The sequence below is a fragment of the Polyodon spathula genome, chromosome 9, assembly GCF_017654505.1.
Source record: "Polyodon spathula isolate WHYD16114869_AA chromosome 9, ASM1765450v1, whole genome shotgun sequence".
Classification (NCBI taxonomy): Eukaryota; Metazoa; Chordata; class Actinopteri; order Acipenseriformes; family Polyodontidae; genus Polyodon; species Polyodon spathula.
Window position 1 is genome coordinate 7,554,645 of NC_054542.1, and position 11,834 is coordinate 7,566,478.

Sequence of the window (11,834 nt, forward strand, 5' to 3'; positions counted from 1 at the left end):
AGAATTAACAGATTTGAGCCAACGGGCACAGGCTCCGGTTTCTGTGCTGACGTTGCAACACAACACGTGACCTTAAAAATAACAGAAATGCAATGGTTATCTTTACAGTCTCCACTGTTATTTTGTTTGAAGAACATTCATTTCTAGTACTTCCATTAGATTAAACGTCTTATCGGGCCTCCCATAACGTTGTATTGTCTTTATTTTCCAAGACGACCTCGTGTAACCTCAGTGGTAACTTCCCACCGCTTCATTCAAAGGAATAACTTTCCTTGCTCCAAATTGTCCAACGTGATGATACCCTGGTTCCAATCCCTGCTCTTTCAGGTAATCACGAACAACCCATTGGCATGATGTCAATGATCCTCCGTGTGACGAGCAGAGGATTTAGCAAACGTTAAAGGCACAGTATACAGTAACCATCCTTACAGCTCGTAGAATGAGCAGTGAAAAAAAAAGTCTGCTGCGGGAACTTAGAATCAAATTTTTGACTCAAGACGCAGAAATGTTGCACTACTTATTCATAAAGTTAACTGCCAAATTCTGGGTGCTTTTCTATTAAAAAATGCACTGTTATCAAAAATACAAACGTACGTTGCAAACGTTAATATTTAGTATGAACGACTAAGAAAACGTCTTTACTATACATTTAAACAAGGAAATACTCGTTTCTATGACAGGTAATCACCCCGAAATATCAATTATAATGAAACACATTCAATTCAAATTAAATGTATTTTAATTCAGAAAAAGTACAAATATATCCAGCAAACGACTTTTTCTTTGTAGTATAAGTATGACTGAAGCACTGCAACGTGTTATTATTATTATTATTATTATTAGTTCAGTATCCAAATAGGTAACCCTGTATGTTTCGAGTTTTTTAGTATCTTTTCAAACTGACTTTACATAAAGGTAAAGTTACGTTCTCCATATATGAACAAATTCAAATTACCAATGCAAGCTTTGCCTACATTATTATAGTCTGTGGATTTTCTATCATTCTACTGCCTGTCTATGTCAAATAAAAACAATCGAATCAACGCGACTCCTGTCGGAAAAGACACAGGTTTGCTGTAATATAACGCAATAATTAAATTACATTTTCTATCTTACATTTAAGTATTTTTTCTTTCATATTATCTTTATTTTTAAAATAAGAAAAAAGCTGTATTTACTTTCGCATTCCCATCCACGTTAACTTGCCAACCACCTCCACGGAGCAGGCAGCAGCGGACTCACCTTAGCAACGGAACGGGGGTGACTGACGGCTCAAGCGCCAATCTAAAGAGGGTCATACAGAGCGATTGACCAATCGAAATACCGTAAAGGCGGTTACTGGACTCGGATTCAAGTTCCGAGGGGGACGACGTTGGTCACGTGGTGTAACATGGCTGCGCCCGTCAAGATGTGAGTAGTGGATGGACGCTTCTTTATCTCCCCACTAAGAAAAGCAGCACGTTAACTGTCACACTAAGGTGAGTAACTAGAGCATTGCTAACTGGTTACAAAAGGTTATGCTCAGCGCAACCAGGGAATTGACAAGGTCATTAGTTCATACAGTAAATTCAGTTCTGGGTAGCCATTAATACTACTGAATTCACAGAGCGTACAGTAGACTGAGCTGCCCTGGCACAGTGACGTGACGTGATGTGTTTTGGTTTTTATATATATATATATATATATATATATATATATATATATATATATATATATATATATATATATATCAGCAACACCTTCCAACACTAAGTTTAAATTCAAGTTTAGTTTGTCTTTCAAATTCCAGGTAGCCTAGAAGAAACTAAGATTATTATTATTATTATTATTATTATTATTTATTTATTATTACTGGTTCTATGTAAAATTGTGATGGTTTGTGATTACGTACACAAATAAAAGCCCCATAGAAGTGTGTGTTTACGTTCAGAAGCCACGTTTTGTTTTAAGATTCTGCATTGTGACATTGCAGTTTGTATTATTATTATTATTATTATTATTATTATTATTATTATTATTATTATTATTATTATTATTATTATCAACAGTAATAATTGTATGCATCACAAATCGAAGTTGATAGTGACTTTTTTTAGCCACTATTAAAAATATAATATATATAATATAATGTATAGGATGGTGCATTGTGGTTCAGAATTTCTTGTTAATATAATCAGACTTTAATGCAATCATGGGTGCATACAAAACTTTCGAAATTAAATGCGCAAGCGGCTGCATAAGAGAGAAATACATCGCATAACTGTTTAGCTTGTCCCTTTCTTTGCATGTTTACCAGCTTGCACTGAAATTCAGGCAGGTTTGTGAACATGTTCTGGGCTGGGATTATTTTGTGTTTTATTTTTCGACAGTATTTTCCTTTTTATTAAAATAAATCAGGAATCAAAGATGTCAGAAAATAACACTTATACAAAACAGCCGCTGGCAGTGGATGTTTCCAGTGTCCCACCCAAATCAGTGGTCATTGAAGTACTTATGAAGAAATTTGAACGCCTTCCAGAAACCGAAAGGTAAGATTTGTATAGATTTACAGTGAGGGAGTGGCAAGCCGGTTTAAAGGGGGCAGAGTGGTGAATCGTGCGCCACTATAAGGTCAAGCTCAAGAGCATAGAACAGAGGCCTGTATTTAAATATTCCATTTATAGTGTGTGTGTGTATAATCTCGTTCAGTGTGGATACGTTATATATATAGAGGGAGGGGGGGGGGAGCGCTAGCTATATGTTGTAATTTTACATTCATTGAGAAGCAGACTGAAACTGCACTTCATGTAGTAAGTTTCTGAGCAAAGTGTTTTGCATTTTAGGAAATTCTTTGCTTATGGGCCCATCTACCTTGGAATAAATGGAGCTTTTTCAGGACTGATAGCAAACAGTTTTTTCCGACGGATACTAAATGTAACTCAAGCCCGGTTCACCTCCAGCTTACCGATGGCAGTTCTTCCGTTTTTGACGACTGTGGCAATGTATAATGCTACTGTATCAAATCCTTTACTTGCAGGTTAGTATTTATGCGGTTCCTACAAATTATTTAGGTTACATTTGCAATAATTGTCAACAGATAAATGTGTGCCCCAAATAAGAATACATCTTTTTGGAAACTAGCCAACATTGTATTAGTATTTTTTAACATTTTATTAACTTTATCACTGCATACAGAAGAAATAAGGTGACCAGTTTAAAATTGATTTTAAAACCTTGATTAAGATTCCTTTAGATGTTAAATGGCAAAAGAAAGTCGAGCAGCATGTGTACAAACCTCACATGAATTTAAATGTTTTTGATCATTTTTAGACCAAAATAGTCGATCCTAATGCAGTGTTCCATCTGTAAATCAAGTGCTGTTTCACATGTTAATAAATCATTTCACCATGTTTGAAGTAATTGTCTTTATTGCTTGTAGGTGACCTTAACTGCCCTACATGTGCAATGGTGAGAGGTGGACTGGTTGGTGCTGTCATCGGTGGCTTTTATCCAGTCCTGCTAGCCTTACCTATCAATGCAGGCCTTGCAACAAGGTGGGTTACCAGTAAATGATAGAGATAGAACAAGTGGAATCTGTGTCATTAACTTTCATTAGTATTCTAAAACATTTGATTAATTATATTTCCTTTCAACCAGGTACAACACCACTCCAATGCCAGAGAAGGGAAATGTACTGCGTTTCTGGAGCACCATCACACAGCCGGTTCTGCGGAAAATGAGCTTTGTGTTTTTACTACAGGCTCTCTTTGCAGTGTACTTGAGCTCCCGGCATTATGGGATCTACATGAAAATGCTTGAACTCCCTATATCTGACACAGAAGAGTTAAAGGACTAATCAGTTGGATAGCAGGCCCCATAATAATTAATCTAAACTCTGCAGTAAATCTGTAATCAGAAACATGTCTGCTTACTATATTAAATTAAAAAGCTATTCTAAATCTTTAACTGTGAATGCTGAAAGAAATGTGCATTTTGTTTTTATATGCATTTGTTTTGTTTTTTTCAGTTTACATTCTCTACGATGGATGTAAATGAAACCATTAGAGAGAAAATGCTAAATTTTCTGACTGTTTTAAATACTTACATAGTATTGAATGCCAGATAATGTAATAAGGTTATTACTTTGTGTGAATTGCAGTTTCCAAAGCAGGTTTTGGCAGGATGTTCAATCTTCTGCTTAATTAAAACTACTTCAAAAACATTTGTCAATTATGATCTCTTATACACCGTAAACACCTTAGACATGTAGCCAGAAATCCTGTGTGTACTTTGCCCTTACCTTTTTATGATGTTTGCAATCACTCAGTGGTTCAGTTTTGATCTATTTTAAGATTATCATTTTTGTCTTTTGTTACTGTCTGAGATCTTGCCAAATACCTCTTACCCAGCTGCATCTGTCTTGTATAACAGGTGTACTGTTTTTACTGCTACTTTATAACCTGTACTAAGAAACAATAATAAGTACCTTTTATATGAAAAAATATGTGCCCCCAATAATATTATGCAAAATATGGGTTTTGTTTATTCCAAGATACTATATGGTGCACTGCATAGTACTTGAGAACTAATTGACTTGCACTGGTCTTTCAAATACTGACATCACTTTATTTATGGGGTCAACCTTTAAGACCAATACAGAGGAAAGATGAAATTGGTCCCATGAAATGTTTACATACAGCTATGGCCAATTGTTTTGCATCACCCTATAGATTTAACTAATTGTGCTTCATAAAATTGAATGAAACATGCTGAATAATGTTATGTTAACATATTCATATTACTGATTACATACCCTTGACAAAAAAAACTAATTGAAAAATGTTGGCATTTCAAAATTTACCATGAACTTTTGGATAAAGGTGTCTGCCAAATAAATAAATTAGTAATTATGTATTCTGGTAGATTTTGCTATATCATTTTGTAGTGTCTTTGATTACATAATGTTAAAAAGAGAAAGGTCTGCATTTTTTTTTTTTTTTTTTTTTAATTCTCTCAATCCTAAAATACTATATGATGCAAAACTTTTGGACATAGCTATGCATGTGTCAATAGAGAAATTCACATTTTAAAAAAACTGATCAAGGAACACACCAATTTTTTCTTTAAAAGGTATGAAATGTACAAATGCCAAGAGGGGTCAAATTAACCCAAGTTAGACCCCTATGGGTGTCCTTACTTCACATAACCTGAATGGATGTTTACCATAAAAGTTATATATCCTAGTGATATCACCCGACCAATAACAGCGCTAGCTCAAAGAACATGTGTTCTGTGGTCTGACAACCAAAGAAATGCCATAGAAATACACTTAGGCACCAGTCAGACTATCATTTAGATCAATGATGTGCCTGGGGTACCTGCAACTCAGAGAAAAGGTATCCGAGAGGACTCAAGGGTTGAAGTTCATCCCTTTTCCAAAACCAAGGTCACAAAAAGAAAAATGCCACTTTGGATTAAGCTATGCGGCCGACCTCAAGCACAGCTGATCATGAATAAAGTTCACGGGAATATTCATTTATTTGTCTGCACTAAAATAAGAATATATGAATTTCAGACATCTAAAAATATATGTATTTACATTAAAGTCTATAACTTGACAGAAACGTAAATTACTACACAAATCCCCAAAGCTCTTAGGGGGGAAAAAAAGACTGTCCTTCTAAAAAGAAATAAAGGCACATATTCCTAATGTACTGAAAATATGATTTTAATATGACAAACTGTCACTATACGCCAATAACAAACTTTGTTATATAGGGATTACACAGTAATAAATGTGAAAGTGCGGGAAGGACTAGAAGTTTACAAACCAAATATTAAATTAGATTATATGCATGGTTTTGCTCGACAACGATTGTTTTTTATTATGACAAATATAATTTAAATTACCCTTTGCAAATCTAGTAAAATATGTACTTTATTATACTTCCTGATTTTCAACGTTGACTGAAATCCATAGTAAATTACAGTATGCTAGGCGAGAACACTGCATCTGGTTTTGTATTTCTTCATTAACATGTGTTGCAAGGTGATTTAAAATGATTAAACCTTGAATCAGGGACATGTTTTGTTTTCAGCATTGTAGTTTGCAGCAAATAAAGAAATGCCTTAGCTAACATATTAAAATGATTACAACACAACAGGAATTCAGGTGTTATTCACTTATCACTATAAAACAATTAGATTTCTTACACTGCTTTATGCGTTTTTAATCAAACTCTCTAGAAACTAATTTTGGGTGGTGTCTCATTTTTCCGCTGTGTGCGGCAAACTGCAGCTTCAATTCTAATTTCTTGTTCACCGTCACAAGAAATTGTATTGAGCTTTACAATTTTAATGTATCAAGATGACACTTACTGCCTTGCCTTCTGTCTCGTTTTTGGACAATAAGAGAAAGTCAACAGGATATTAAGTACAGAAGCATTCTCTGGAGTCAATTGTGTGTGTTTGAAGAAAGTTTACAAATGTATTGTAAAAAAAACAAACAGACGTGGGTTGCTCTTTTGCAGAAGGACAACTCTGGCAGATGTTTCAGCACATTAGATGTGTTGCTAGACACCAAAAGGTATTAAATGGGTCAAGGAAGGACCCTCAACATCAAGTCAATCAATAGACACGTTCATCTTTTTCAGCAGTTAATATTTCCTCAACTTAAATGTTAACTGCAGACGAATGGCACTTTTTTGCCCTTGTGCCAGACCAAGATTAAGACGGGTCAAATGAATCTATTTTTATTTCAATTCAATAGATTTGTGATGACTGGAAGAGTATGTTTTTCAGTAAACTACTGTTAGGGCCTTGTGCTTAAAACATGCACTCACATTGGACCTCTAGCCTGGTCTAACAGTTACGTTCTCGCTGTGGAAATTTGTATTTATATATTAAGCACTTTGTGATCTGAAAAATCAGTGCAGACTTAATGCACAGACCTGGTAAAACACAACTGCAGTAGACCCTGAATTCAAAATCAATACTGTTGCTAAAGCAATGCTTCCACACCCCTCATAGCAGCTCACAACTACAACTGTACAGTATGAAGCAGAACATACAGAACAGTAGATGTATTGAGCATAAAACATACATTGGACAATTACCGCAATTTAATCCATAATGATGGGGATAAAGACTATAGCTGCTGTTTTTGCAGAGAATGCTTGCTGTTTGAAGAGAGAGAGAAATAAGCATTAATTCAAAGCCTTTAAATATTTGTTGTGCATAAAAAGGGACAGTGTAGACCTGATTTACAAAACTGATAAAAATGCATAACACCAGTATTTCCTTCCTATACATTAATTTGATTTGCTTGGTGTTTAAATAACTTAACCATTAAATGCATTACCAAAATTACTTTTATTGTGAAACGAACATATTTTATTGATTCCCAGAATAATTCAACTCGAAACATAAGTACTGGCATCAGATTCAACTTATATACAAAACCGACTGATACAAGCAATTGAGAAAAAAAAATAAGATACAGCTTTTGCTGGCATGAAATTCCATCTGAAATTTAAATAAAGCATACTATACCATTTAAATCACTCCAAAACACATTTAATAACTGGCCTAACTGGTAGACAGTTTTAAATATTACAGCTATCAATAGGGATTATTAGGAGCAACTCTTTTTCACTGCATCATCCAATGAATGTTACTGGCCATTCTACCTGAGAAATAGTAATAGGAGTAAAGGACCATTTTATGCATTCTTTATACAGTCCGGTGCCAAAGTGCTTATTGAACAATTCCTCCTCCTCTTGCCTTTGTTATCTTCCTGAGATTTAGCTTAGAGTAGCGCAACAGAAATACTTTTCAAGATACACCTCCATATTCTTAGACTTGGGGCCCATAGGGGTTCTGGTTTTAAGTAAACTACTAAATAAACTGCTACAGGAACCATAAAACTAATTCCATTAAAATGTTCAATCTCTAGCAAACAAACCTATGAACGTGACTCAAGTGCATGCCCCTATAGCACTTAAAATAATCCAGGGGGTGTCTTTCTTTAAAGCACTCTTCTGTAACTACAGCGTGCTTACTTTTCCAATGCTGCATCCCACCCCGCCTCGCTTGCATTATCTTCAATAATTAGAAGTCTGGCCATGCCAGCAAAAGCTGTGAAAACTTACAATCCATCTTATACTACCTTTTAATAAAAAATCAGGACATGATGCCAGCAGCGGGTCCCGTTTCTTCAGCTTCCACCACAGCAGTATCCACTTTAGCATAAAGAAAAACAAGGATGCTAAATGAAACTGTACTTTGTAAAAATAGTGATGTTTCACAAAGAGAGCATCTACCAAACCATGACAGACTGCTGTTTAAACAGCATGTCTGCTGACTCTTAATACTTCAAAACTGTCTTTTTTTTAATCTTACCAGCATATTTACTTTTACTGGTGTCAATAATATATAAGCAAATTAAATGCAGAATACAAAGTTCAGAGTCAAAGAATCTCTTTGTGAAACCTCACCATCTCTTAACATTTACACCATTTATTTCTATATAATTAACCTACAGTTTGGTTACAGATTACGGTTTTCCAAAAATAACTAACAAAAAACAACAAGATGTTTAGGTCTCTTTCCAATATTTACATGCATTGTGTGCAGGGACTGAAGATAGCAGTGCCCAATTGCCCCAGACTAATACCATATTACAGCTCAATGTACGCAAGATCTCAAAATACAATAAAGCTGCATGATCTCTCATTTTAAACTCCTAATATATCTGTACATACTAGCCCATCAAGAAGCTAGAAGGAAACTTAATTTTTGACCCAGAGGTACTTAACAAGTATACTTATTTGTTCACACATTAGTGTAAGACCACATCAGTCCTGAAACAAAACAGAAACAAAGCATCTAACATATAGTCTAGGTGGAAAGTCTTACTAGCTCAAAGCAGTTTTCCATGAGCATTATCTTCCATTAATTGATCCTTACCATGGAGTCAGGTGCATGGCTGTTCTGTAACCCCCACCAACACAGCATGGCAAGACAGTCACCTAGAAAAAAACTGTCAACAGGTTTAGCAGTAAGGTGTAATGAAGCATTGTTATAACAGCATGCTCAATAAGGGATACTCATTACATGTTTTAACACAGAAGACCAGATCAAGTAGTCAAATTACAGTGTTTTGTGATCTGTCCGCCAATAGTTCACATATTTTTGCTATGTTTTTTCAAGTTCATTTTCAGGTTTGGTTAAAGAAAGAAAGTTAATAGTACTTGACCCTACATTTTATGTGACGAGATTGCACTTTCGGCACATTTAGAGCAGAATTCCACAGAGACGATATTGTTATCGACGTGAAGACAAATCCCTCCGGTCGTTTCCTTTTCCTCCACCTTCACCCTTTTCCCGGGAAGCGCGTAATCGTGGTCGTTCTCTTTGGGTTCCTTGAAAAGCGAGGTAGACAGCTTCATCCCATTCCCACCGGCGAGTCTGCTTAAGAGCTGGGCTAACGTGCTTTCGTTAGCCAGGACAGCCCTGAGGTACCTCGTCTCGTCTTCCAGCTCATCCAACCTCTTGCTCAGTTGTTTATTCTCTTCTTTCAGCTCCTTATTCTCCGTCGACAAACTGGTAACTTTATTTTCCAATCCGCTGACGTACTCTTTCTTTTTCAAACGATTCACTCTGGCAGCAATAGCGTTGCGGTTGCTCCTCCCTGGTAGATCTGCTGTAAATTGCTGAGCTTTTTGCCCACGCCTCTGTAGCTTTTGGAACTGATACTGAGCATCGGTTGCGCCACCTTCTGAGTTCATTAGGTTTTGCAGCGACCCAAACGAGCACTGGTCAGAATCCAGCTGCGTTGTTCTGTCATCAGGAGCATGATGTGAAAACCCGTCCAGACCAACGTCGAAAAGCAGAGAACTGGGGTCTTTATCCAATTTCCAGTTAAAATCTTCAATGTCGAACAAATCGGAAAATTCCAGTCCCGACAGCTCCTCACTCGTCACAGGGCAGAATTGCTGCTGTTGGTTAGCCCGAGTTGTATTTTCAGACACTTCAAAGGCGTCACATACCGTATTTCCAGAAGCTGGGTTGGAAGATGCGGTTTGAAGTTGTACAGCTTCCTTGGTCCTCTTTCTTTTCCTGGTTATCATATCATATTGTTTTTGTTGCAGTTCTTCCGTTTTAGTTTCCCTCCTTCCTTGTTCCGGACATACTTTGGGACCAGAGCTGGAAAATAAATCATCAATCAAACCAACTTTGATGTCTTCACCCAAAACATTATTATTGGCATGAGTCAATTTAGAGTTTCTTATGCGCAGGCTGTGACGCATTGTGTGGCACAAAAAATAGCCTGGGGTTGGGGAAGCATAAGGCCTTTCGCAGGCCTTTGAAGTGTATCGTATTATACGTGCTCAGTTATTTAAAAATATAAAATCCTTCACTGGAGTTACAGTGTACTACCCTGTCCTCATGCACAATGCAATTCACAAAAAGCAGCAGTACGAGTTATTTGTGTGGCCTGAATCGGCGAAGTATGTGGATGGCAACGATGACAAAGCACAATGTAGTCCGTGTATATTTACATCAAAAATTCACTTTTTTTCATTCGATTAAGAGTCTCTTAGTTAAAAAGTACCAATATATAACAATCTTTACCTCTTCGGCAGGTTATAGCAGTGTTAAACTGTCTTTTCCACCATCTCCCTTCAGACAAACGCCGGATTGCGGATTTATTGTTCTCCCTACTTAAACGCACTGGAAACGCAGGGAAATGGCGGCGGTGACCCGGATGAAATTATGTAATCTCGTGTAGTTTCACGATCGATGGTGCTTTTTTTCAGAGCAAAGTTTTTAAATGGAATACCATTTTTGTTAAAAAATAATTTATATATATATATATATATATATATATATATATATATATATATATATAATCGTACTTCCGAAAAGGACTGTGTAGTTTACTGTGGGTTTTCCTGGGACGGGGCTCAAATTACAACAGAGCTTTTGCGTTATTAACCCTTAGGGTCCGAGCCATTTTCGCCTGTTTTTTTAGATGTGTGCCTAGAACTCTTAAACTATAAGGTTACAGATACATGCCATACATTAAATGAATGTGCACACACTAGGCTTTCATAAAAAATAAAAAAGTCAAACAGTGTGAAAGTCGCCCTGTTCAATACAGATAACAAAACACACAGAACAAGACAGACGGTTTTTAGAAATAAAACATTATTTATTGTTTGTAAAAAAAAATAAAAAATAAATAAAAAATAAATAGCATAGCCAGCTCAAATCTGACAGTGCACAATGAAACTTCAACATATAGCGAACATGGGAAAAAAAAACTTGAACAAACTGGATAATAATGGGAATTGCGGTCACATATACAAAAGGGGCCAAAACAATCAATTCGTTGAAAATGCGCAAAAGAAAAAAAAGGAGGAAAAAAAAAAACATTCAAATTATTGGTCCTAGGCACCCTGATCATGTGGCCCAATATGGAGGGCTGTTCACTGTAGCTTGAATGACCAGCAAGCTAGTGACCATGGCTACAGATCCCTAACAGCGCTTGTCTCGTTCATCTGATCCACAAACTCACAAAATAGGGCCTTGTGCTTTCCATGTCGCCATTTCTCTTATTTTGTGTGAAAATGTTTGTTTACTGCACCGAGGTAGGTCTGCAGCAACATCCAAAACAATCGCGTTCAACCCTGTCTCCCAGTAATACGCCATCTACCGGGAATACACAAAGACCTCTGAAAGCTTGGGGTGCGTTCACGGAAATCATTCTGCGCAGATTATGTACAGAATCTAACCAATTTAGCCAATGGGTGCGTTCACGGAGATCATTATTAGAAGATCATTGGATAAAT

At 36.4% G+C, this 11,834-nt stretch overlaps 2 protein-coding genes across 3 annotated transcripts; one reads left to right on the top strand and one right to left on the bottom strand.

The window, feature by feature from the left end:
• The first annotated feature begins 1,360 nt into the window (after positions 1 to 1,360).
• On the top strand, positions 1,361 to 4,920 carry tmem126a (transmembrane protein 126A). 2 transcript variants are annotated; one of them, XM_041258636.1, is made up of 5 exons: positions 1,361 to 1,478; positions 2,370 to 2,528; positions 2,823 to 3,016; positions 3,419 to 3,533; positions 3,637 to 4,920. In XM_041258636.1, the coding sequence occupies exons 2-5, from the start codon at positions 2,407 to 2,409 to the stop codon at positions 3,833 to 3,835; spliced, it is 630 nt and encodes a 209-aa protein (XP_041114570.1). In that variant the 5' UTR covers positions 1,361 to 1,478; positions 2,370 to 2,406; the 3' UTR covers positions 3,836 to 4,920. The 2 variants fall into 2 exon arrangements, with proteins under 2 accessions (XP_041114570.1, XP_041114569.1); XM_041258635.1 differs by having other exon boundaries at positions 2,398 to 2,528; positions 3,637 to 4,919.
• Positions 4,921 to 6,440: 1,520 nt separating this feature from the next.
• crebzf (CREB/ATF bZIP transcription factor) lies at positions 6,441 to 10,745 on the bottom strand. The gene is made up of 4 exons (XM_041258637.1): positions 10,615 to 10,745; positions 9,241 to 10,185; positions 8,947 to 9,019; positions 6,441 to 8,219 (listed from the first exon to the last, which is right to left on the bottom strand). The coding sequence occupies exons 2-4, from the start codon at positions 10,107 to 10,109 to the stop codon at positions 8,082 to 8,084; spliced, it is 1,080 nt and encodes a 359-aa protein (XP_041114571.1). The 5' UTR covers positions 10,110 to 10,185; positions 10,615 to 10,745; the 3' UTR covers positions 6,441 to 8,081.
• Positions 10,746 to 11,834: the final 1,089 nt, after the last annotated feature.

Coding starts and splice junctions, on each gene's coding strand:
- crebzf (XM_041258637.1), bottom strand. CDS start 10,109: ATGATAACCAGGAAAAGAAAGAGGACCAAGGAAGCTGTACAACTTCAA. Junction 9,020..9,240: donor GCAATCTCGTCACATAAAAT/GTAGGGTCAAGT, acceptor ACCTGTTGACAG/TTTTTTTCTAGGTGACTGTC. Junction 8,220..8,946: donor GCCATGCACCTGACTCCATG/GTAAGGATCAAT, acceptor TTTATGCTAAAG/TGGATACTGCTGTGGTGGAA.
- tmem126a (XM_041258636.1), top strand. CDS start 2,407: ATGTCAGAAAATAACACTTATACAAAACAGCCGCTGGCAGTGGATGTT. Junction 2,529..2,822: donor CGCCTTCCAGAAACCGAAAG/GTAAGATTTGTA, acceptor TTTGCATTTTAG/GAAATTCTTTGCTTATGGGC. Junction 3,017..3,418: donor ATCAAATCCTTTACTTGCAG/GTTAGTATTTAT, acceptor TATTGCTTGTAG/GTGACCTTAACTGCCCTACA.